The 25,952-nt window shown below is 41.2% G+C and overlaps 1 protein-coding gene across 17 annotated transcripts in view; it reads left to right on the forward strand.

Moving 5' to 3' along the window:
• The window catches only part of LOC306853891 (RNA-binding protein Musashi homolog 2-like), a 274,331-nt gene that overhangs the window by 215,124 nt on the left and 33,255 nt on the right, over window positions 1-25,952 (forward strand). For all 17 annotated transcript variants that reach the window (XR_013782779.1, XM_079391568.1, XM_079391569.1 and 14 more), the window contains exons 9-10: window positions 12,492-12,606; window positions 18,163-18,237. Coding sequence is in view for 16 of the 17 variants with exons in the window: in XM_079391568.1 (XP_079247694.1) it covers window positions 12,492-12,606; window positions 18,163-18,237 (190 nt within the window). In the remaining variant the exon portion in view is untranslated. The remainder of the gene's footprint in view (window positions 1-12,491; window positions 12,607-18,162; window positions 18,238-25,952) is intronic.

The following is a 25,952-nucleotide window of genomic DNA, read 5'->3' on the forward strand; positions in this document are numbered from 1 at the left end:
AGAAAAGATTAAACAAATTTTATTACAAAAAAGTGCGAATCAGATTTTGTTTCCTTAACCACTGATGGATTCAGTTCAGTCATGGGTTCGCCATACTGCCTCATACCGCTTATTTGTCTTAAAGTTCATCAAAAGAACCATAAGAGCTCGTAAGTACTGTTCGTTCTGTATGCATGTGACTTAACAAAAAGAACCGGTTCTTAGGAGTCATTTGTTTGTGAATCAGTCTACACCTGCAGTGCTGGATGATCTTTTTTTTGGCTTGCAGCCCATGAGGACAACTCAAGAGAAAGATGTTTTTGCCAATATTCCATGTAATGGTAGAATATTGGAGCTGATCGCATTTAATATGAACTGCAAACTCACATGTACTTACTTACAACTCGGGTAAAATATGATTTATTTTTGTCATGGTGCTGAAAAGCACTGCAGGAAAGATTGACACTTTTCTTACTGGAATAAATAATGGAATACTGGAATAAATAATGACCAAGATGGAGGCGTGTACACCTCGTGAGGCTCAGCGTCTCTCCAGTTTTTGCAATTTTGCAGTATTTTTCCTGCTCATCTCGGGCCTGTTCGCACTGAACAGCTTTGCCTTAACATCATACACCCGACAGGAGCTTTTGGATATCGGTCTGCACTTTTCCAACAGTTTTATAACCAATCATCGACTCATCCCTGAGATCTCCAGAACACCCGAGGTTACGCACTCTGCTCGGCTGGGCGGAAGTGCTCACAGGCGGCGCCAAGATCGTAAACAAAGGCGGGGGAAGCGTGGAGGACTAAGAGCTAAGCTAAAGCTAACACCGCACCGGCTCTCTTTACCCAGCATTTTCCTCGCTAATGTGCGGTCATTAGTGAACAAAATGGATGAGATACGACTTCGCATCACCCATAGTAAGAAACTTTTGGACTGCAATGTCATGGTTTTCATTGAAACATGGCTACATAGCGACATACCCAATAATGCTATTGATCTAACCGGACGCTACACGCTCCGAGCAGATAGAACGGCAGATGACTCCGGCAAGACCAGAGGCGGAGGATTGTGCATTTATGTAAACAAAGCTTGGTGTACGAACTCTGAGATTGTTGGAAGACACTGCTCACCTAACCTAGAGTTTCTCATGGTTAAGTGTAGACCTTTCTATTTGCTGCGGGAGTTCACTTCCACCATTATAACGGCAGCCTATATTCCCCCGGATGCTAATGCCAAGCTTGCTATGAACGAACTGCATGCGGCCATTAGTAAACAACAGACTGTACACCCGGAGGCTGCATTTATTGTCGTAGGTGATTTTAATCACTCCAACTTAAAGACAGTGCTCCCCAAATTCCATCAGCATGTCTCCTGCCACACTAGAGGAGACAAAACTTTGGATCATGTTTACACAAACATTGCGACTCCCCTCCCCCACCTGGGACAGTCTGATCACCTTTCTTTGTTTCTCACCCCAAAGTATTCACCCCTCATCAACCGTGTGAAGCCATTAGTGAAGACCATCAAAGTGTGGCCAATGGGAGCGGAGTCTGTACTTCAGGACAAGTTTCAACACACGGACTGGAGTATGTTTGCTTCTCAGGCTGCCAGTGGCTCTCACACGGACATTGATATATATATATATACCACCTCTGTACTGGATTGCATCAGTACCTCCATTGACAGTGTTACAACAGAGAAACAGATCACAACGTACCCTAATCAGAAGCCACGGATGAACAAGGAGGTGCGGCTCCTGCTGAAAGCCCGCAACACTGCTTTCAGATTAGATGACGCTCAGGCCTACAGCATATCCAGGGCTAACCTGAAGAGGGGCATCAAGAAGGCCAAGCACTGCTACAAGCTAAAGGTAGAGGAACATTTTTCCAACTCTGACCCCCGGCGCATGTGGCAGGGCATCCAGGTCATCAGTGACTACAAGCCATGCAACTCCACTCCGACGGTCACAGACGTCTCCTTCCTTAATGAGCTAAATTACTTTTATGTTCGCTTTGACAATAACAACAAGGAGACAGCCACCAAGATCACACTCTCAGGAGACCATCAGACCCTCAAACTCACCTCCACAGATGTCTGCACAGCATTGAGCCGGATCAATGCATGCAAGGCTGCTGGACGACGGCATTCCTGGACGTGTGCTCAGGATATGTGCAGAGCAGCTCGCAGGGGTCTTCACAGACATTTTCAACCTGTCCCTCACCCAAGCAACTGTGCCAACATGCTTTAAGTCCACATCCATTGTGCCAGTGCCAAAACACTCCTCCCCAACGTGCCTGAATGACTACCGCCCCGTAGCACTCACACCCATTGTTATGAAGTGCTTTGAGCGACTGGTCCTGGCACACCTCAAGAACTGCCTCCCACCCACACTGGACCCACATCAATTTGCCTACCATAGCAATAGGAGCACTGAGGATGCAGTATGCACAGTACTAGACTCGGTACTCACACACCTGGATAACAACAACACATGTGTACGGATGTTGTTTGTTGATTTCAGCTCAGCATTCAACACCGTCATTCCCTCCAAGCTGACCACTAAACTTGGAGACTTGCGTGTTAACACCTCCCTCTGCAGCTGGATTATGGACTTTCTGACCAACAGACCTCAGCATGTTAGGTCAGGCCACACCTGCTCCACCACCATCACACTCAACACCAGCGTACCACAGGGCTGTGTGCTGAGCCCATTTCTCTACTCCCTCTACACCCATGACTGCAGGCCTGTGCATGGATCCAACTCCATCAAGTTTGCTGATGACACCACAGTGATTGGCCTCATCAGAGACAACGATGAGACTGCCTACAGGGAGGAGTTACAGCACCTGGCTGCATGGTGCACTGACAATAGCCTGCTCCTCAACACCAGTAAGACAAAAGAGCTTATTGTGGACTTCAGGAAGAAGAAAAGTGGCACGCATGACCCCATTCACATTAACGGGATGGTTGTTGAACGTTTCTCAAGCTTCAAGTTCCTGGGAACCCACATCTCGGAGAACCTGACCTGGACCACCAACACATCCAGCCTAGTCAAGAAGGCTCACCAACGCCTCTTCTTCCTTAGGACACTGAAGAAGAACCACTTGTCTCCAGCCATCCTGGTGAACTTCTACCGGTGTGTGATTGAAAGCATCCTGACCAACTGTATCACAGTCTGGTATGGGAACTGCTCAGTTTCTGACCGCAAGGCACTGCAGAGGGTGGTGAAAACCGCCCAACGCATCACAGGGACACCACTTCCTGCCATTGAGGACGTCACAGAGAAAACGCTGTTTACGTCGAGCTTACGGCATTCTTAAGGACTCCTCTCACCCTGACCATAAACTGTTTAACCTACTGCCTTCTGGGAGGTGCTTCAGGAGCCTCCGAACAAACACCAGCAGACTCAGGAACAGCTTTTTCCCTACAGCTGTCTCCCTACTGAACTCTCCCCGATGATACCCCCTCACACACCACTACAAACTCTCCACCCCTCCCCATCACTAAATCGGTAAAAAAAAAAAAAAAAAATCCATCTACACACTGAGTACTATGTACTGGAAATTTTTATTTTCTATGCACTTTCAATGTTCATTGCACTAGTGTTTATAAATCTTAATGTATAGCTTATTCATATACATTTGTAATTATGTTCATAGTTTTTGCTCATAGTGTACATACATTTACTGCATAATCCATCTGTATAGTATGTTCATATCACCCATCTGTATATCATACTGATAGTATTTAATATTTGTAAATTATGTCCATAGTACTGCCTTATCTGTATATTTCTGTACATATGTAACATATTGTAGGCACTGTATATCCTGTACCTCTGCTTATTGCACTTCTGGTTAGATGCTAACTGCATTTCGTTGTCCTGTACCTTACATGTGCAATGACAATAAAGTTGAATCTAATCTAATCTAAATGTTGGAATGCAATGCATATTTTGGTGAACACGAGGCAGACAGTTGTGAAAATTAAATAACTTTTGGACAAATAGTTTGCAAAATTTTACACTTTTCTGAGTCCAGATTATTTTCCCTAATTGTCATGTTTTGAACTTCAAATTTTCCCAAATGGAAATATAAGGCTGTGTGTGTCCATTGACAAGTGATTTGATTAATGTTGCATCTTAATTTACTGTCCAATGTGGCAACATAAAAGGGAAACAATGTTGTTCTTATAGCATTGAAAAGGCTCTTCTTTTGACCTGCTTTATTTGTTGTCGGGATATGAAAAGTGTTTTTCAAGCTCAATATCAGAGATGAAAAATGGATGTCTGAATGAGGGGTTGATTTGGGGTCCAGTCGATTTGCTTCTCTGTCTGGCTTTATGAATGATCTCGGGTGGTACGGAGGGTGGAAATAAAACTGATTCCTCAGGCAGCCCACCTCAGATATACAGCAGGCGCAGGGAATTCTAACTCCATCATTGTGACAATCTCAGCACGGCAGGGCTCGTCAAGGTGTCCCTGTTTCGCAGGTCTCTGCCTGTTTAGAATGCGTATTTATTTATCGAGTTTGGTTAAGTGCCTTTTATGTCAGGCATTATGTGATCCCAAACTCTCGAGAGTGAGGCAGGCGGGCGGCCTGGCTTTTTGCAGTTCTGCAGTTCTGAAAGTAAAAAAGAGTTGGAGTGAATGAATCAGCTTTCTGATTTATTTCTTCTTTATCCTCCCTGTCAGAGGAGAACGCTTTTTTCTCTCACTGAAAGAGAAGCAAATCTGCTTTAAGGAGCAAAATTTAACTGTCTTGTGTTTTGCAGCTTCTCTAGAGGTTTTCTCTCTTTCTTTCTTTTCACGGTGGATTATTCAAAGTGAACATTTTCAGATTATTGATTCTCTTTGTCTAACACACATTCTGGTCTATTATTGCAATATGATTATGCTAATTCTGATTTTCATTTAAATAGCAGGAAGTTAATTTTCAGGATTTATCTCAGTCAGGAACATTGCCTTTTCTATTTATTATTATTTATTTTTCTTTTTTTATTATTATTTTTATGATGGCACCAGTATCAGTTTCTGATTACTCAATGCTCTAACAAAGAAAATAATAAATGCTCCAGCCAACAGAGGAATAAAATAAAAAATTAAATGAACTATTATTATTATTATTATTACTATTATTATAATTAGATTTTTTTGAAGAAGTAATAACTTGTGTAGTGGTATATTTTTATACGTCTGTCTGTCTGTCTGTCTATATATTGGAGCTGTCAAAATTAGCACGTCAACGCAGGTGATTAATTTTTCCAGTTATATATTCAATGTAGATTTTGTAGGCATGTGGTTAGGGTTTGCCACCCCAGTCATAACTGCTGTTTCTTTCTCTCTCTCTCTCTCTCTCTCTCTCTCTCTCTCTCTCTCTCTCTCTCTCTCTCTCTCTCTCTCTCTCTCTCTCTCTCTCTCTCTCTCTCTCTCTCTCTACCTCTCTCTCTACCTCTACCTCTACCTCTACCTCTCTACCTCTACCTCTCTACCTCTACCTCTACAGTGGTGTGAAAAAGTGTTAGCCCCCTTCTGATTTTTTTTTATTTTTGTCACACTTAAATGTTTCAGATCCTCAAACAAATTTAAATATTAATCAAAGATAACTCAAGTAAACGTTGTAATTTTGTTGTTGTAATTCAGCCACATTGGAGGGTTTTCGAGCATGAACCGCCTTTTTAAGGTCATGCCACAGCATCTCAATAGGATTCAGGTCAAGACTTTGACTAGGCCACTCCAAAGTCTTCATTTTGTATTTCTTCAGCCATTCAGAGGTGGATTTACTGGAGTGTTTTGGATCATTGTCCTGCTGCAGAACCCAAGTTCGCTTCAGCTTGAACAGATGGCCAGACATTGTCCTTCAGGATTTTTAGGTAGACAGCTGAATTCATGGTTCCATTTATCACAGCAAGTCTTCCAGGTCCTGAAACAGCAAAACAGCCCCAGACCATCACACTACCACCACCATATTTTACTGTTGGTATGATGTTCCTTTTCTGAAATGCTGTGTTACTTTTACGCCAGATGTAATGGGATACACACCTTCCACTTTTTCACACAGGGCCATGTGGGTTTGGATTTTGTGTGAATGATTTTTTTGTGTGTGTGACTTGGATTTTTTAAAATGAAAACCCCTCATTTGATTAATATTTAAATTTGTTTGATGATCTGAAACATTAAAGTGTGACAAACATGCAAAGAAATAAAAAATCAGGAAGGGGCCAACACTTTTTCACACCACTGTATATATATATATATAACTTTTTTTTGGAGAACACTTCCTATACATTTTGCATGATGCTTCTGATCTACATTTATTGCTTTATATGCTTCTACATTATATGCTTCTGATTTGCTTGTATGTCAAGTATCCCAGCAGTCATTAGCCTGTGCTGAGTCTTTGAGAAATGTACCTTTTGTGAAATCACCCCCTTTTCAAAGTCAAAATAGCTGGCTGAAGTTTTAGAATGAGTGACATTTCTTGTCACAAGGTCAGGGCAGCAGATTAGCAGATTGGATCTAATCTATCCCTAACCAGCCAGCTAATAAGCCGCGTGTGTGTTCTTTGGAGCTGATCGATCCTGTCTCACACCTCTCGCCCGCTCACACCGGCTCTGCCGGGGACACGGACACTAATGGCCACATTTGCTTCAGCCCACCGGTACCGTGTTCCCGCTCATGATTTCCCGACAATTAGCAAGGCGAGTGGACGCACCCTGTTCTCATCTCTGCTGTCATCCTTTCCACCCTGGACTTCCACTTAACCTGCTCACTGGGGTGAACGGTAGATGTGAGATATTATGGGGTTTTGATTGCATTCACACACACATAAACACCTTGAAGTCTCTGTTGGGCTCCGTGTGGCGATGCGGTCATTAGACAGGTGGCAGGGCTAAATGGACAAATAAAACGTTTGGTAACACTTAGCCCTCATTAATAAGTCATTATATAAATAATTCTGAACATTATGTAATTAAGCAGTGAGTTACAAGAGATTATTATGAATTTAGATGTGGCTAAAGGACTTTGCACAACATGCATAGACATCCCAGCAACCACTTCTGACCTAACTATATTTACTTTATAGCATGGCCTCAAGTGGCTATTTATATATATAAAAAAAACCAAGATCACAAATTTACGTTAAAACTATCAATTTCAGTGTCATCCTTCCATTAGAAGATATAGTACCTGAAACTTAACTAAAGTTATCTTTAGTTCACTCTTGAAAGCTAAAGTTGTTAAAATGGTTTCTAATGCTTAAAATATCAGACATTAATATAGATAAAAAAATATTTGAGTACTTAAATATAATTTTTTGAGCATTAGATTATTTAATATTGAATTTGTAAAAAATAAAATGACTTTTACATTTTTTGTGGCATCTATTTTTAAATACATTTATATAAAATTAATATTGGAATTATTTTTTTTTTATTTTATTAAATCAATATTTTAATAATTTTATCACTTCACTTAAAAAAAAAAAAAAATAAGTCAGGAAATTTCCCACATTAACAGCACTAGGCCTCAACTTTTTTCCCCCACATTTTTTACACAGAAGTTCATGATGCCTTGATGTCATACTCAAAGAGGGCTGCAGTTCTTTTTAAGGTTTTAGTTTGGTCTTTGTTTCAAAGTCAATGCCCCGATTTGGTCCAAAAGTGCAGAAATCCAGCCATCAACAGTTCTCCCTCCTGTCCTTTCCTCCTCTCGTTTTTCTCCTCCTGTGTAGGCGTGATAACGGAGCTGCCCTGTGCTCTCTGGTCATTAGCCACGGGCCTTCGTAGTTTCATTAACGAGGGAAGGGAGCTCATCATTGGCCTACCTCAACTGACGAGGGTAATTAGTTAAGTAATAATGTGAAGCTGTAGTCATGGCTCTTAAATGCCCATTGATGACAGTCAGATCGGAAGCCAGGCTTTCCTCGCCTATTAGCAACACACAGAGATTGCAGGCCTCATCACTGAAACCACACACTGACATAATTACACGCATCACACTCACACACACACACACTCTCTCTTTAGTGCTAGTGCCTAATGAAGGCATGTTGTATTTGGAGAAGTCCTGAGGACCTGAATACTGATTGTGAGTCCTTGTTGGTTTATGTGCTCATTTTTGGAAAAGAGACCGCAGTGTTTGTGTTGCGATGTCTGAAGTTTGTTAGCCTGCTCGAAGCCTGAAAATACAGCTTTCTTTTAGCGCATTTGTTGACATATAAGGTCATTTGAGAGAATGGAGGCATTATCTTTAACAGATATCTGGATTTCCTTTATCTTTAGGTGATGAAATTCGAGGATATTTTCTCTTGCCGTTAACATCAAGGTCAACATACTGTCATACAGTCACCTAGCTTGATGTGTTACATGCTGGGTGGATTAATTAATTTAGAAGAGCTCTGCCAGGTTTTAGAAGGTATTAATTTTTGTTTTGGGCTTCGGCAATTAAAATGGACCGTAACATTATGCACATCACATATGTGTCTGGAAGATCTGTACAGAGCTGGTGTGTTAGAACAGCTGGGATAGTGGAAAAGAAATAGATACATTTAGGCAAAATACACCTGCAAGACAAAATCTTGCTCCGTTGCACACATTCAATGAGTTATATTTTGTTTTATTTCTTCTATTTTTATTTTATGTGGGTTTTTTTTTTTTTTTTTCATTTGTATAATGCACACTATTCTGTAACTAATCCCAAACTTTATTCATTTAGATTAATTTTGTTTTATTTCTTTTTATTTTGTGTGTTTTTGTTTGTCTGTTTGTTGTTTTTTTCCATTTGTATAATGCACGCTATTCTCTAACTAATCCTAAACTTTATTTAGATCAGGGGTTGTCACGCGGTCACGTGGTTCATGGAGCTCTCAATAGTTCCAAACAACTCAGACAACAACAGCGGGTATACTTGCAGCATTTTCCGGCAAATATTAACACAAAACGTCCATTGATTAATTTGTTTAATACACTGATAGTAGCATTTTGTCTGTGGCGTTTAATGGAAATAATATTAATGGGTTTTTCTTGTTTAACTATGGAGTAAAAACATAGTAAAATGCAACACACAGGATAAGGCGGTTACATTTCTTTGTATGCAAAGCATAAATAGTGTAAACTGCTTAATAAAGATTGGAGACTTGAGGCATGACTTTGTGTTTTTGTGTTACACTTATTCATGTAGATGTGCAGACCAATGATGAAATAAATTATGCATATTTAAAGAGTATAAGAAATCTAATTGGTATGTAAAATGTGTTATTGTATTAATATATATTTCTTCATCTATGGTCATCTATTATTCACATTTTAATACAATATTATGTTAAAATATAAGATACAATATGCATACACAAGTGAATATCAATGAATGCTAGAAAAATTCTAGAAATTGTTTTAGCCATTTTCCAAAAAAGAAATCTTGACATCTTTTTCGCCACCATCTGACTAATTAATACTAGCACTTACCTATTCCATTTATTTATTTATATTTATTTTTAAAAAAATCATTGCTATGTGAACTGTACTAGACTAACTGAGACGTGTCACAGCACTTTATTTTGTTGCTCTTTCGTTGGTCTGTTTGCTTCTACATTGTAAGTCGCTTTGGATAAAAGCGTCTGCTAAATGACTAAATGTAAATGAAAGTTTTGCAAATACTTCAAAATAAAAAAGGCAACCAACTCTATTCATCAAAATATTTTATTATATAATATATCCACGTTATCTAACTGCAAATATAGCATATACTGCCTATTATCTAAAAATAAACATTAACTATAACGCGTTTCATAAAATACAACTACTGGTCAGATTTCCGAGAGGTAAAGTAATGCGTTATAATGGCAAAAAATGCTGTAATTTCTAATAATTACTTTCTGACGACTGTGCTTGAGAAGCACTGAAATGAATGGACTTCAATGCTGAAACTATCGGTTGTTTGGAACTATTGGCTGCTCCATGACACGCTTTACTAAGTTCCTATGGAAGCCTATGGGAGTGTTGCAACTCTGTTTCTCAACGGCTCTGGTGCTGACCATGGTGCTGACACGCCGTCATAGTGATAACAGCCAATCACATACTTTTCTGGTGCTGCATGAACGGGATTGGGTAGCGTCTGCGCTAGGGTATTTGCATAAGGCGATCTGATTGGCTGACGCCTGCGTTGGCGCTTGAAAAGTTTAAATTTTTTCAACTTCTGCCGCGTGCAATGCCAGTGAGGCAACGCTTGACGTCACTCCATTCAAAGTAAACGAGAGGCGTTGACACTGACGCCCCATGTGAATGTGAATATTTTTATTTATTATTGTTAATGTTCTCTTATGTTCAACAACTTAAAGCTTTAAAATTATTAAAATACAGAAAAGAGACAATTTTTTGTTAATCCAGCACTTTATTATACTGAATGTCCTGTGGGTTTTTTTGTTTTTTGTACTTGAGTGCAATACATTTTGGTTGAAAAAATGAGAATCGTGTAAGAGAATCGTGATCTCAATTCCCATGGAGAAAAATCGTGATTCACATTTTAGCAAGAATCGTGCAGCCCTTCACTCAATACATTATTATTGCATACTGTTTTATAATGTACTACCATACTGAGGTGCAGATAATTTAATATAATTTTCACATAGTGCAAATAGCATCTAATTGCTATTTACACTTAGTATAAATAGAAAAATTATAATAAAAATCATATAGATACAGCGCTCCTTGATTGTTCCCGGCCACCAGTTTGAAAGCTCATGTTTTAGATCATTCTATTCATTTAACATTCATACAAGTATTTTAAATCACATAATTAAAACATGAAAGGGTGCTGAACTTCTGAACTTGTAGTGTGCATTTGCCGTTAGCCAGTCGAACGGAAGCTCCAGAGAAGAGCAGGCAAGCGTCTATAATATAAATGGACAAATAGAGGATGACGTGGTGAGGACAGATTGTCTACTATGCCCTACAATAGCCCCTCATAGTGCTTATAGTCAATCCCAATAAGCCATTCATGTGCATTTACCACTATACCTACTAGGGATGTGCATCAGCGATCGAGTACTCGATTACTCTGCCGTGACAGCGATGATTGATCATGAAAACGATGATTGTGGGGGAAAAAAATAAAAATCTGATTGGTTATAGCAGCACTTTGGGCGGCACCCTGAGATCGTGTTTCAGTGCGCTGTTTAAAGCGCATCACGGCAGGAGCTCGTTCTCTCTCTCTCTTTTTCTCTCTCTCTCTCTCTCTTTTTCTCTCTCTCTCTCTCTCTCTCTCTCTCTCGCTATAGCGCGTAACTTAAAGTTCACTGCCATATGCATCCTTTTGTGTAGATACAAGTTGTAATGTTACGTTTATGATTTGTATCTAAGTTATCTGATTAATATCATAGGAAGTGTCATAGAACGGGTTTCAGTTTATTGGCATAAAGTCAGCTTCACCTCAGGCAGCTATTCTTTTTTAGATGCTTCTTTTTTATTAACATTGCTGCATCATAATCATAATCTAACATCTAATCATGTGTTTTCATAGACTTGTTTTCATGTCATATTTTTATTTTTAACATTCATTTTCATAACAGCCTTCAGATATTTTCATTATCTCCATTACGGCCATGCCCCTCCCCCCGCACACGCCCACCCCCGATTACTCAATTAATCGTTTTTTAAACCTATCGATGATCAAAATAAGAAATGGCCAAAAATGCCCATTCCTAATACCTATCCTAGGCGGCGTGTGCACGATGGAGTGTATACATGCACCAGTAATCAGTCTGTCAGACACTACATACCCTCCCGGTCATCTGTGCTTTCATTGGGCTTAAATAAAGAGCCGCTGCATCTCTCAGGTGGTTGAGGTTTTGTTGACACATTGTGCGCATGACGCTGTACACAATGTTAGGATTGATATTTCTTACCGTGTCACTAACGCAAACCCACGGATCCTTCATTCTGCAGCTGTACTTAATTTTGATGCCGGTGTTTGCAGTTGGTCTGTCACTCTTGACGCCCACTCTGTGTGTTCTGTCATGAACAGACTTTTAACCGTGCATTGTGGAGGAGGGAGAAATGTCAGTCAGCACAGCAGGAAAATTATCAGTAGAAGGCGGCAGGGAGCTGGTTGGGGGGTGATGAGGGGGAAGTGCCCTGGGTAGAAATGGTTCGATGATGAGGACCAGATTGGAGTGGCAAGACAGTAGGGGAATGATGAGGAAACAAAAAATAAACTTTTTTTTTTAAAGAACTTATTCTTTTTTTTTGCCCAAAGACGGTGCATGGCATGCCTTCGCAAACATGCAAACATCAAAAGCACTCTCTCAAAAAAACTACAGCGACATTAAGGCAGTATATTACCAACTGAGATACACAAACACTGTGATTTCACAGACTGAACAGAATGTTTGTTTTAGTCTCTCTTATTTTTATAAAAAGTGATAAATTATCCTTATGAGTCGGACAGTACCTTGATGCAATAAGTGGTCTTATTAGTACTGAAGCAACATCTTTTATGCTCCATCCACAGGTAGAATGTAAGAAGGCCCAGCCGAAGGAAGTGATGTTTCCTCCAGGGACACGAGGGAGAGCCAGAGGTCTGCCCTACACAATGGATGCCTTTATGCTGGGAATGGGCATGCTGAGTAAGTGTCATCTCAATTTCCTGCTTACAATTATTCATACGTTAATACTGTCAATCACTGCTGTAATCTAATTATTGACTGGGGTGCTTATTTCAAATCAGCATGAAACTGCATTCAGCCCATTTTACTTGTCTAACGCAGCTTTAAAAAATTTAGACCGGGGCTTTATTTTAGCCGATGGGATTTGATTGGATTGTGAAAAGCGGGCATTACATATAGACCAGCACAGGTAGCTTACTGTGGTCTCTATATGACCAGTGATTGTAGAAGAATGGTTGAAAATTAGAGGGTAAAAAAGTAAAGTTATGTTCTGACATTTTCATAAAAGATTTCAAAGACAAAATTATTCTTTGGAATAATGTGCACCAATGAATCATTGAAAGTATGACCAGGAACGTCTATTATGAAAGTAAATGGGGTCAAAATTTGATTTCATGTTGATTTTAAAAATACCTAATGATTGGGTCTTGTTCGCTAACCATGTGTCCGTGTGTATTTTTGTGTAAAGAAAATGTAGAAAACTTTTATTTATTCAGCGATACGTTCACAATGTTTTTCTATGTAGTGTTTGTTTTTCTATATAGTGATAAGTTCACAATGTTTTCCTATATGTTATATAGTATACATTATATTTAAATAACAAATTAAAAAATATATATATATATTTATATACAAATGTTTAAAAATTTAAATATTAACATATATTACTAGTACTATTTTAATAATATTTTATAAATAAAATCCACCTTTCTAAGAACAATATTTTGCATGTGTCTTAAGTTGAATCCATATTATTATACACTATTTTAAATAAAATTAATATTTATTACTGAAAACACTTTTATTAGTGCAAAATTATTAGTGAATTATTAGGAAATTCTGTGCTCACTGGATCTAGATCCAGTTGCTCACTGAATGTGATTTTAGAGCAAATGTTGTCTCATGCTGACCTCAGAGACAAATGGTCGTTTCAGAATGATACTCGTAAATATGTGTGTTCACGCTTTAAGCATAGATGCTGGGCTTGATGGCTTGGAACAAGTGCATCACTGTAAACTCAGAGAACAAAATGCCAAATCATAATGTTGGAACAGGCAGACAGGGAGAGGCAACAGCCCATTGAAAGAGCTCCTCGGAGAGAGCACTGGGACCGGTGCTCCGATGCTGGCACTGCGCTCGTGTTAACGTCGCCACGCTCTGCTAGCGGCTCTACGACTGCCATGCCAGTTGAAACTCCTCTCCATTTCTGCTGGGAGCCTCGCTTCAGAGTCTTCACGGATATACGACACATGCGTGCTATCACAGAGACGAACGCTGGAACCCGTCAAACACCAGAGCTGTCATCCTGACACCAGCAAGAGCTTGTCTTGACGTTTTTCTGTAGATTTGACGTGTGTCAAAAGGACAGGAAACGTAGAATCAGACAAGAATACCCGCCTCTCATCTCCCCCCTCCCAAACTTCACCCCCCCAACCAGCTCCAGTGACAAGAGATAATTACTGTGAGATTGATCGTCTGCTGAAAGTAACTGAAGCAAATAAATCGTTTGATGCCTGGTGCAGAATGCGAATGGCAGCTAATGGGTGAAGCTGCAGGAGAGGTCGTCCTGCCCGTAATTTGACTTGATGAAGCATCCTCGCCGGGCCCGCATGAAATATGCTATTGATATTCAGCCAGCTCTGCTTCCAGCCCCACCAAATCCCTAACCGACCCTCACCAGAGCAGGGCTCCACATTATATTGCTAAATGAAGAGGAAAATGTAAGTAATGTTGAGTTATGAACCTATGATTTCAAAAAACTGACCTCAAAGAAGGACAAATTCGTCCATTCGTCAGTTATTCGGCGTATATGAGCACACGTCGAGACCTCGCGCCAACGACCGGCGCTAGCATTTTAGGAGTCTATGATATCATTCAGCTTCACATTGCCAACAGCACGATGTCAGCTCAAGTCGACTCGAGTCGAGGTTGATGAAATTACTCCGCAAGTGGGTGTCATGAGCTTATTAGGGTTTAAAGCAGATCAGTGTTGAACAAACAGAAAGGGAGGAAGACAGAGACAGTGCGAGCAGAGAGCTGGTTAAAGGGGGTCGCACTCACTCGATCGCAACACCGTCTTATCTAAATGAAATTGGAAAGCAGGACAGAGAAATATTCCTTTTGGTAATTTGCATACAAAAATCAACAAGGCTCATTATTTAAGGAACCACAATTCCTTATGTGCCGAAATCTCATTAGAGCCCGCTCTGAGCAACGGTGTTTACATCACCTAATCGAGCTATTTATCTTTATTGTGCTGGGCCTCATGTATGTTTGCTAAAATTAATACACATCTCAGCCAGCGCAAAGTGCAGCTTTACCAGATGGATAATTGATTTTACAGTGAATCGAAACTGTTGAGCCATAAAATGGGCACATTAGCATGCATATTAATAACGCAAATAAGAGGGCGAGGCCGTCGCCACTAGGCCAGATTAAGTGACAGTCTTTATTTACAGCGTTGCCGGGAGACGGAAGGTGTCTGCTGTGGTGACGGCATGGCTTAATGAGTCTTCTCCTCAGGCTCAGGTACCTCTTTTTCTCCCCCTTGCGTTTAGCGTCGTCTGGCTCATTCTTGTCTTCCGCCGAGGGGCCGTGACTGCAACATGCAGTCTTGCCACTTGTTATAGGATGTCAAAGCTACAGCGGTCTGGTGCTTTTGGAGCTGGTGTGGCCCTTTGTTGAGCCCACTGCTCGACGTTGAGGCTTAGCCCAGGCATTAAACGCAGAGGAGAGCCATTTAGGTCTGACAATTGAGCTGAATAATTTTGATGAGGAGGTGGAGGAAAAAAATGTCTACGTGATTTTTTTTCTGTTTAGCTGTGCCAGAAGTGACATAAAACATGTTTTTGTTCAACTTTTGTTAGCCATGTATTCTGATAAATACAGCCTTATTGTGAGCTTTTGTGTGAAGGCTCTGCACTGGTGAACAGCGGGACATTATTCTTGGTTCAAGTTGAGGGTGTGGCTTTGACTGTTCTCATAGTTGTTTATTTGCTTAGAACAAACCTTCAGCAAATAATATATTCAAATAATAATTTCAAAAATATTTAGGTCCAGAAAGAATTTTTTTTTTTTTTTTCAGCAAGGATGCATTTATTTAATAAAAAGTGACAGTATAGGCATTTATAATGTTTCTATTTCAAATAAATCTGAAGACTAGAGTAATGGCTGCTGAAAATTCAGCTTTGCTATCACAGGAATAAATCTCATTTTAAAATGTTTTAAAATAGAAACGTAATTTTAAATTGTAATAATATTTCCTAATATTATTATTATTATTATTATTATTATTATTATTAATTATATATCCTATTATTATCATTATTATTAATTTCCTAATATTTGTTATCAAGTAAATTCAGCCTTGTTGAGCAAAAGATATTTGTATGAACTGTATCCCACAACACATTTTCAAACAGACTCGTTCAGAATTCAGAAAAGTTGTAGGCCTTAAAGCACTGCTGATTTCTCTCTTCTGCATTTTGTTCCCATAGGTGTTGGCCCTACCAGTATGTTAATCCCCTACTGTCAACAGAGCCCCATCCCTCTACATTTAAAGTAATCTCTCTAATTGTCACAGGAAAAGCCCATGTCATGTATATTTAGTCTAGGCATCTGGCATTTGCTCCTCCTTAAGAGTAGAGTACACAGAGCCGCTGTAGTCTCGAGAGAGACGGAGGAGCCCAGATATTAAGGCTTCGCAAACATATGATACAGCACTTGGAAGGAGTGAAGTTAAAGATGGCCACCTTACTGCAGAACATTTAAGCGTGTAGTTTGTAGGCAAGTTTACAAGGGGAAGTTTTTTTATGGAATAGAAAGGATAGAGAGACTGGTATATCCTGAAAAATCGCCATATACCTTTAAGGATAATGGGTTCTGCAACATTTTTCTGTATACTTCAGGCAGTAGTGTGCTTAATACTTTTATCCAATCCTTCTCCTCATCCTGATTCCCTCAGAATTGAACTTTCCTCAAGAATGGTCTTTGATTTTAGAACCGACTCTGTGGTTTACATAGCATTTACCGCAACCAGCACAAAAGCCTCCTTTCAGAACCAGTCAATAACGACAGAAAACTTCATAAAAGCGAGTTATTTCTTTTAACCCTCTACTATAGCGCTGACCCTCACCAAAGAAACTTTGACAGGATCAATATCTTCACATAGACTACTTCCCACCAGTCTGCCTCTGCAATGTCAAACCGAATTGATCCGAGTTATGTCTAGCCTAACTTGCGGTGGAGTATATTTATTCTCTCCAACACCAACTCACATTTGTGGCTGAGAGCCAAGGATAAGCCACTAGCGATCATTTGGTGCAAGCTCGCACTGTGCACAGCCAATAACTATTAGCAAAATCTTTTAGGTGTGTTTGGGAGGGAAGAAACAGGGCTGGTGGTGAATAACACTTTTTGTAGAGTCCTCAAAAAAGAGGATGGCACAATAGAGTCTATATATATAGTTTTCAGGTGATTATAGCGGCCCGCTCCCTCGGGCGTTTGCAGCAACAATATGGCTGATACGTTCGCTTGCGTTGGAAAACGTTTTTCCTTCTGTTTGAAAGCCGTCCAGATAATTAGTTTCTAGGCTCACACTGTAATAAGCCATTGTGTCAGAATAAGAACAATGGGTTTTTGGGCTCTAGCCTGGTAAAGAGGGACACGCGGCGGCCCACCGCTCAATGCTGGCAGAGAGACAACTCGAGCATGTGCGTTGGGTCGCATCCCACTTTTTTTTAACAGCACGAGCAGGATGCGTTCCAGTGTTGTAAACGCTGCTGATGGCATGTTTTTTTGCTTGCTCCCAAACAAGATGTATTTCAGATAATAAAATAGTCAAGGGGAAGCCAGCTCACTCGCCCGAGTGTCATCATTAAAAAGTTCTGCCTCAGCAAAGATGGCGAGATGCGGAAAAAAACAGATTGCGGCCTTAGCGCGCTTTTGCAACGTTTCGCTCCACTTTCGAATGACTTCTGCAATCGCTCAATCATATTCGTGCCATCCTGTCGGTATTAGCGCGCAGGAGGCCGAGGCTGCGCGGCGCGGAGGGACTTTAATCCGTGATGTCCTGCCACAACTATCAGCCTGCCATTGTCTCGCGCTGTCGTGTCCTTCATGATCGATTAGCCCGGGCTATAAAAGAAGGGTTATCGATCAATGACAGTGGAGAGGTGAGAAAAAAAGGAGGGAGGGAGAGAGAGATGACAGCCGCAGACATGTCCGTTCCCTCAGCGAGGGGAAAAAGAGGGATGAGCCCCAGGGAATGAAGCGAGATTGTGTCTTGTGATGTTTATGCTGTTCATCACTGCAAACTGAAGTTCGCTAGCCAGCTAATCTGTAACATTGCAGCCTGGCGGGGAGGGCTGCGGTTATGTGGTGAAAGAGGAGCCGCTTCCACTTGCGTTTCGCTTGTATGTGTATTTTAAATGGCATGCTGATTTATTGGCATGATAGGGAAGCTCTGGGCGGTCTGAGCGGTTTATCACATCCCTGCATTTTCTTCTCTCCCCTCAGGTTATCCAAACATTGTAGCAACGTATGGCCGAGGATACACTGGTTTCGCCCCAAGCTACAGCTACCAATTCCCTGGTAAGTTCCATCTTGTTAAGCTCTGTATGGTGCTTCTCTCTCCTGCTGCTGTCTGGTAATGGCCTCCCTGCTGACCGGCAAACTCACAAACACCAACAGCACCCATCCCAGCCTCTCGCTACAGCCCCATGCTGAAAACTTTGCCAGTTTTGCTTTATACTTAAATACACATTGACATACTCAAACATTATACATCTTGATGTACAAAGACACACACATTGCCTTGTTCGACCCCCCGCTGAAGCCCCACATCCACATGCTTGTAGCTTTACAGATAACACCGCCACACGAGATGCTTTTAAAATCTGTGCGAGCTACAAACGAGCCCATGGGCATCTCTTTTTCTCTCCTATCACAGATATAATTCATACGTTCAACTATACAATGCAGTTCAGTAGATCGCCAAAATCTTGACTCTGCAGGGTTTTAGGCCATCCCGACAAAGTCAGGTCTTTTTTGTCTGGGATAAATGTGATGCAGCAAAGCAGCTCTATTATTTCACGGCTCAGTTCTCAGAACTGAGCTTTGATAACCTGATGGTCCGAAACAGAATCAAAACGTGCATAGTATATTTTAGTATGATGTTTTTCTCACTGGATTATCTGGTACTTTAATTGCACCGTATGCATTTCTGATAAACGTGTTTGTTTTTACATCTCTACTAAAAAAAAACAATGGTCTAAGCCAGTCTGGTTAGCAGGTTTAAGCTGGACTAAAAAAAGTTTAAAACATACTGTACAAAAAAAAAATATGTGTACTGTTGAACTTAAACTCTATACAAATTTGTCCACCCACTACACCAGGTCTGCCTAAAATATAATAATTCTTGAATTGTAGGAACTTCACATTAATTTGTTCTTCATAAACAGCTCTTGACAATTTCAAATTGCCATTGTGTTCATGCAATTGATCTTAAGCTGTACGTATGTAGATGTGTATGTAGCCTCTCTCATCTCCGTGCAATTCAGAGTATCTTCAAGAGGGGTTGCAACCTTATTTATGTGCATAAATTTTTCATGTTTGTCATTCGCTCAGAGGCCCTCGCTGGCGATGAAATTCTTCTCTTGACATGGCTGTTAAGCGTAAAGGTGGCTGTTTGTCGCATCGAGAACACTTAGCCGTCTTCCCCTTTGATGCCAGTGCACAAATAAACCTCAAACAATCCGTACAGGCGTCCCAAACTAACCGTCTAGAGCAGACGGAATATTCCAGTGGCGACTTAGATAAATAAAGGAAGCAGGGTGGGGGTGAGGGAATGAGAGTACTAGATAATGAGGAAGTGTAAATTGGCAGGCGCTTGAGGAAGAGCTGCTGTGACTAAGCCCGGTTAGGGGGATTAAAACATCATTGTGGGCTCACTCTCTTCAGCGAGAAGTCTTAGCCCAGCGCCATGTTTGCAACAGTTCTGAGCCTAACAACGTAGCAAGTCACCTCTATATGTGTAGGCCTATATCTAAACGCTAAACTCCCACCTGACATTAAAAATAACTGGACGAATAAACACATGCAGGTCCGCCCATGCCAAAAGCCTCATAACGCTAGCTGAAAAGCAATCGAGTGTATCGAATGCATATTTTTAGTGATATTGACCCTGGATATAGAGCTGAAGGTCTTGCTGGCATATGACTCACTGGAAAATAGGCTGCAAACCGCTCGACTTAAACTGCAGTTCTAGTGCAAAAAGGGCCTTTTTTTTTCTCCGCTCATTTAATCCCCTGGCTTTTCTTGTAAAATGATCTGCCCAGTGCCACTCCAAAAGGGTCCCCTCGCTCTTCCATTTCACATGTTGTCAATGACCTTGATGTTGAACATATAGGGTGAAAAAGCTTTTTTTCCAGACTGCTCGTAGCACCTGGGATTTACTATAAGCTCGGCTGCAGCAAAGGTTAAAAATTGACTGCTGAAAAGAGAGAAGGTAATTTTTTTTCAAGGCACTTCTTGTAATCCGCACAGGTGACTGGATTTGTAACAGGTCGCAGGGGATGACGCGCGTGTTTTCTCAGAGTCTGTGCATGTATGCAAGTTACTGTGTAGATTTTTAACGAAAACAAGAATTATAAATTGCTTATCAATGGCACAAAGCTATGTAATGCCACAGTATGTGGGTATGATCGATATACAGTGTTTGTACATTTCTAGTCATCCTCGGGGAATAGCTTTGATAACGGATGGATTTAGTGTTTCTTTGCCCTAAAGACATACAGGCTAAAACAACCAAACGCGCTATGGCAGAGTTTCTGAACAAGTGTTGCTGCTATTGTCATTTTCATACTAATATGTCCTCTGGTAGATAAGATAAGAAACAGCTGACAGGATCAGGCCACCTTCACTGTTATCTCCCCCCTTCGCCAGGACACACACGCACACACATTGTTCTTCTCATTTTTATGAGACCAAGAAGGGTGTTTCAGAGGCTATAAATCCACGAGAAACGCATCTAAAGCTCGGTGTCTCCAGAGGAGCGCAAGTAGAGGTGGTCTTACAAAAGATAGTTTTACAGTGCGACCCTGTTGTTGTTTTGCGTTTTGTTTATTTCCTCCATTTGATCTCGCCCCACGTTGGGCGCCGACCGCTTTTGGTTTTCCAAGCGGCGAATCATCTCTCCCCATCTCCGTTCTGCCGCGATTTCTGGCATTTGACGCGGCTGGTGCTGATGAAAGCTGAAGGATGTTCCAACGTCAAGGTCGCCGCCCCTCTCGGCCCAGTCAGAACGAACAGAGTGTTAGAACACCATTCTTTAGCTCTTATTCCTCCGTTTATCCCTCTGTTCTCCTCAGGAGGAAGAACAGGGAGAGCTGGAATTGATGCTTCACTTTTGATTAGGGCCCAATCAGTTATGCAAACACGGAGGCTGTCAGGCACAGGGCCCCTCTCCATTCTCCACGGCGCAGCCCTCTGCCGGCCCCGTCGTATAGATAACACGACCGGGCTCGCAGGATATTGAAGTGCAAACAAACAAATAGATGCTGCTTTGGCTGACCAGAGACACTCTTTGTGTGGGAGGCGAGGGAGACAGAGAAGGAGAGGAAATTGGGAGATGACAGAAAGAAGGCGCGAGTGGCACTTGCTGAGGGAAGGTATGATATGAGCCCTGTCCCACACAATTTCTTCTCTTTGACCCATTGTGAGGAGAGGATCATAAAAAGAGGAGAAAAAGTGAGTGAGAGAGAGAGAGCAGATGAATAGGCAATAGTGAAGTCTCCTGCAGCTGCACTACCCCATTCAGCTCATCACCCAAATTAGCTCTAATTGAAAAGGCTGCTTATTAACTCAGTAGGCACGAGGTAAACACATTCACCACGTTACATGTTCAAAACGGGGACCGCTGAGCCGGACACACACACGCTTTTTAAAAACGTATCCTGATGTGGGCTGCGGTGGGCAGATGTTGCGTGTGTTTATGGAGTGCATGGTGGCAGAGGTCATTTTGGAGGTCGTCTCGTAGCGATAGATTAGACAGCCTGTCTGATGCGCCTTGCCTGCGGTAATCACACTGATGACTCATCTGCTGTTCCCCACAGTCAGGCTGAATCCCTGTCATATCCCTCTCTGCACTGCAGAGGCGGTTTAACCAGTACGGGTTTAATTATTAGCTTGTATCAGATCCACAACTCAGACACTGCTCTGAATGGAGCAGCTTCTTTTGCCTTTAGGGAGGTGCTGCCAAATGTCGCATGACAGCGCAATCACAGCGTATTTGATGTTTAATATACAGTTAAGTGAAGAGGGAACTGGTCAGATTTCACTGTGGACAGGCAATTACTCTGGTGTCCTGTAGCTCATTGTTTGACATGGTTAATTAAGAGATTATAAAGCAAAAGATGATCAAACTACAGATGTAGATTTACAGATCCGGTGACTTAATCTGTCGAGTGACAAGCTACATTTTGTCTTTTGCTTAGTTTCAATTTCTTGGGTGTCTAAAATCCTGCTTTACACAGCAAGTTTTATTTTATTTTATTTTGCATTCTATTTAATTTATTGTTGAATTTTGTATTGTGTGTTTTTATTTAGGATATTTCATGTAATTTATTTTTTATGATTTTATTTATCCATACATTATTTTATATACTTATTTTATGTTGTTATATATTGTGATTTTTTTTTTTCCAGTTTATTTTATTTTGTTATTTTGTATATTTTATTTTATTTTTATTTTATGTTTTTGTTACGTTTTGTTAGTTTTTATTTTATATTTTTCATAATAAATAAATATAAATATATATATATGTATTATTAGTCATGCAGAATTTTCACTCGGAGTATGAAAGTTATTTGCAGGAAACGCCAGTCAAACTTTGCTTTCTAGATCATTTTTCATAAACTTTATAAAACTTTTAGATTACATTTTGAAAATATCTGAAGAATGGAAGAATAATTCAAAATCTAATTGTCAGCAATGATGCAGTTCTTGGCATGCCTGCTTCAGCTAATAGCCACTTTCTGACATGTCAGCTGGGGCCACTTCTAGCTGTCTCTCATTCCTCTGGCCAGATCATCTCTGCACTTTAGCACTGCTCTTATGCTGCCTTACGAGCACTAATGAATTCAGAAATCTGCAGCACAGCCTTAAAAAATGTATATGGTTAAATGTACATTACTACACAATTAGATTAGCATCAGCCCCCTGCCATTTCTGCCTATCAAACCACAGATCAGCCCCCTCTTTCACACTCTTCAATGAGACATCCAGTGCCCTCAGATGAGCTTCTTAAAGAATCTGGCTTGATGAGAGGGTGACTTTGCCTGCCCCTGCTGGATTAATCCCTGTGCCCCTCTACCAGAGATATAGTATTTGTCTGGCCAGTAATTGCCCTCATGAAGGAGGCGGCAGACTGCAAAGTAGGGCGTCAGGCAGCCAGTAGACCTGTCCCTGGGCTGCAGTCTCATTATATGTGCTCATGCTGATGGCAGTGATTGGACCTGAATCCAGGGGGCCGGGAAGCCGCGGGGGAGGCAGACCGGTTTGCTCTAGCTGTATGAGGTCTCGCTGATGTCTCGGCAGGTTCTGACATTAGCAGGCCGACCAGATCCGGATCTTTCAAATCCCAGATGTCGTGATCTTCAGCGGAGTGACAAAGTTCACCGCTCGTGCGTCGTTCACCCTTTTGATCTAACTTTCTCATCTGAAGTTGAACTTTAGATCCTGAATTAAGATCCTGTTTGCCGAGCACATGGCATTACACATTTATGTATTTAACTAATGGGCTGGTTTCCTCACTGGACATACATCAATATGACATTCAGAGCGGTGACTTTGCCCTATACGTTCCCTGTTGTATTCTTAAGCGGTAACTTGCATTTTCTTAGCTAAAGCCTTACAAGTTATATTTATGCAGTGGTGTCAGCCTGTTCCTTTACTCTATTTGTTCTGTGCACCAGAACTGATATGTATTTTTTTTGCTGCTCATTACCGCTTTGAAAAATGTCTCTCTTTTGAGTGGTTGTAGGTTTTATTGCCTCGTGTATAGCGGCATCTTCTCTGAACTGCCTCCCCTGGCGCAGCTTCTTCCCCTGGGTACAGTTACATTCGTCTTTCTCCAACCCCTCCATCCCCCATTTTCCTGCTCAGAGTGCTGTGCTTTGTGTAGATTAAGCATAATATGTAAACCAGGTAAGATGACTTCTTGTATGCAAAATTTTAATAACTAGCCTAGCTTGTAAGGTAGATATCCACTTAGCTTTTATGTATCCTTTTCTGATTTCACGTGATTTGACATCTTTTGTGATGTATAGTACCCAGCCATACTGCTGTTTTGTGATGCTATTCAGAAAGTCCTCCTGGCCTATTTTATACAGGCCTGAGATAATGGATGTACTAGAGAAATCTGGTCATGCCTTCTACCTTCAGAAATTGCTCTATAAGATGCACTATTAGTCAGACACAGCTTCACACCTTGTATGTGATGCTCCCTGTGGCCGTTCATATATTCCAGTGTTTTTCCTTTTAATGTGCTTCTCAGATCAATGAAAACATTGCTTGTGTATTTAACCTCTGTTCATGAGTGAACCATAGTACATTTTCTCAACCACCAGAGTGCATAGAAAACATGTTTTTTTAATGCCGTGTTGTCAATGCCATATTATATTATGCTCACAGTGGATTTGGGGGTTTTCTAGCTGGTGTTCTCTGTTTCTAAGCAGTTGTAGGATTGGTCTGTGTGGTTATTTTTATACATCAACCTGTGAAAAAAAAAAAAATTTGTACAAATGTGGGCATGATTTAAGGTATCGTTCATGTCCCTAAACAGTGTTCAAATCAGCGTTTGTTTCAGTGCTCATGCTCCTGGACGACAGCAGTGTAATTGTTCTGTAGCCGCACTGAATGTGGTAAACGGTGGCTTCCACCACACTCATCTCGTCGAAATAATCACAGCTAAATTCACACCTCTCCGCCACAAGCGGCCAAACCCCTGCAGCCGGTATTGACCCACAATTCTCACACCTGTAATTCCCAAAGCCGCAGACTCCAGATCTGCGGCACATCTTCACCATCAGCACCCTCATTAGCCATGGATGTGAGCAGGAGAGCGTAATACGGAGGAGTTCTCTGCTGGCGAATGCCACTCGGGCTTGTGCATTTGGAAGCCTCATTGCCCAAGCTCCCGGCAGCCTTTGATAGCTCTGCAGAAAGGCCCTTTTGATAGTAATACAAGTCAAGGGCTTCTACTAGAGAAGCATGACTCACCTCTCGTTTGCCGGATGAAAAGATGGTCTGCGAGATTGCTCTTTTCTTTTATCCACCTTTTTTTCATAAGATGCTCATTTTAGCACACGCATTTCTAATTCATTTCTCTATTGAATGTCTTTTATAATGGCTACATCAACTAATAGCGCTTTTTGAGTGTGGTTGAAAAGCAAGGGCACGGTTCCTGTTCTTTGATCCATTTTCATCAGGGGTTTAAATGATGTTCTGATACATTCAATATCAAATTCATCAGATGTATTGCCATTTCTGTTTTAATGTTAGCAGCCCCACTAATCTCATTTAATGGCCATTATGACTTAATCATGATCGACCGTGTCTAATTATTTAATGTCTATGACTCACAGATTCAGAAAAGAAAACAAACGATGCGCGGTCCAAACTGGAGCGTCTCCAGAGGACTGCTGGCAAGAACAAACAGGCATTAGCGATCGTAAAATAAAAATTGCGCATTCGTAAAATGTACAGAGAAGACTTCAGGAGGCAGAGAAGTGAGGGGACAGCAAGAGGAAATAGCGTGGGAGAGAGAGAGGGGACGAGTGAGGACGGCATCTCCTCCTGGGCTCCGGGGTGGAACAGATGTGTCCTTGTCCCTCCTCCAGGCCAGTCCGGCCCAGCCGAGCACAGCCACTGACAGAGCAAACAGGCTGGAAAAATGGGTAAAAGTGGAAAGCTAAATATTGGCGTTATGTCCTCGGTAATAGAGAGGCCATGAAATTGATTTGATTCTGCCAAGCTGTTCCTGGAGGATAACACTCAACCCTCCACCCCAAGCTCCCCCTCCCTCGCCCCACCGACCCTCTTCAGGAACAAAGCGCCAGAGAGATATGTGAATTAATCTTCTTAATGTGCGGTTTCTGAGTAGGTAATTTGTTGCCAGAACTTTCTAGATCTCTAGCACACAGGTATCCGCAAAAAATATTGACATCTGCCGAATGAATGTAGGGTGGAGAGGTACCCACTCAGAAAAAAAAAAAAAAAAAAAAAGAGTTCAGCAGCACCACAATTA

Source organism: Barbus barbus, assembly GCF_936440315.1.
Source record: "Barbus barbus genome assembly, chromosome: 34".
NCBI classification, from domain to species: domain Eukaryota; kingdom Metazoa; phylum Chordata; class Actinopteri; order Cypriniformes; family Cyprinidae; genus Barbus; species Barbus barbus.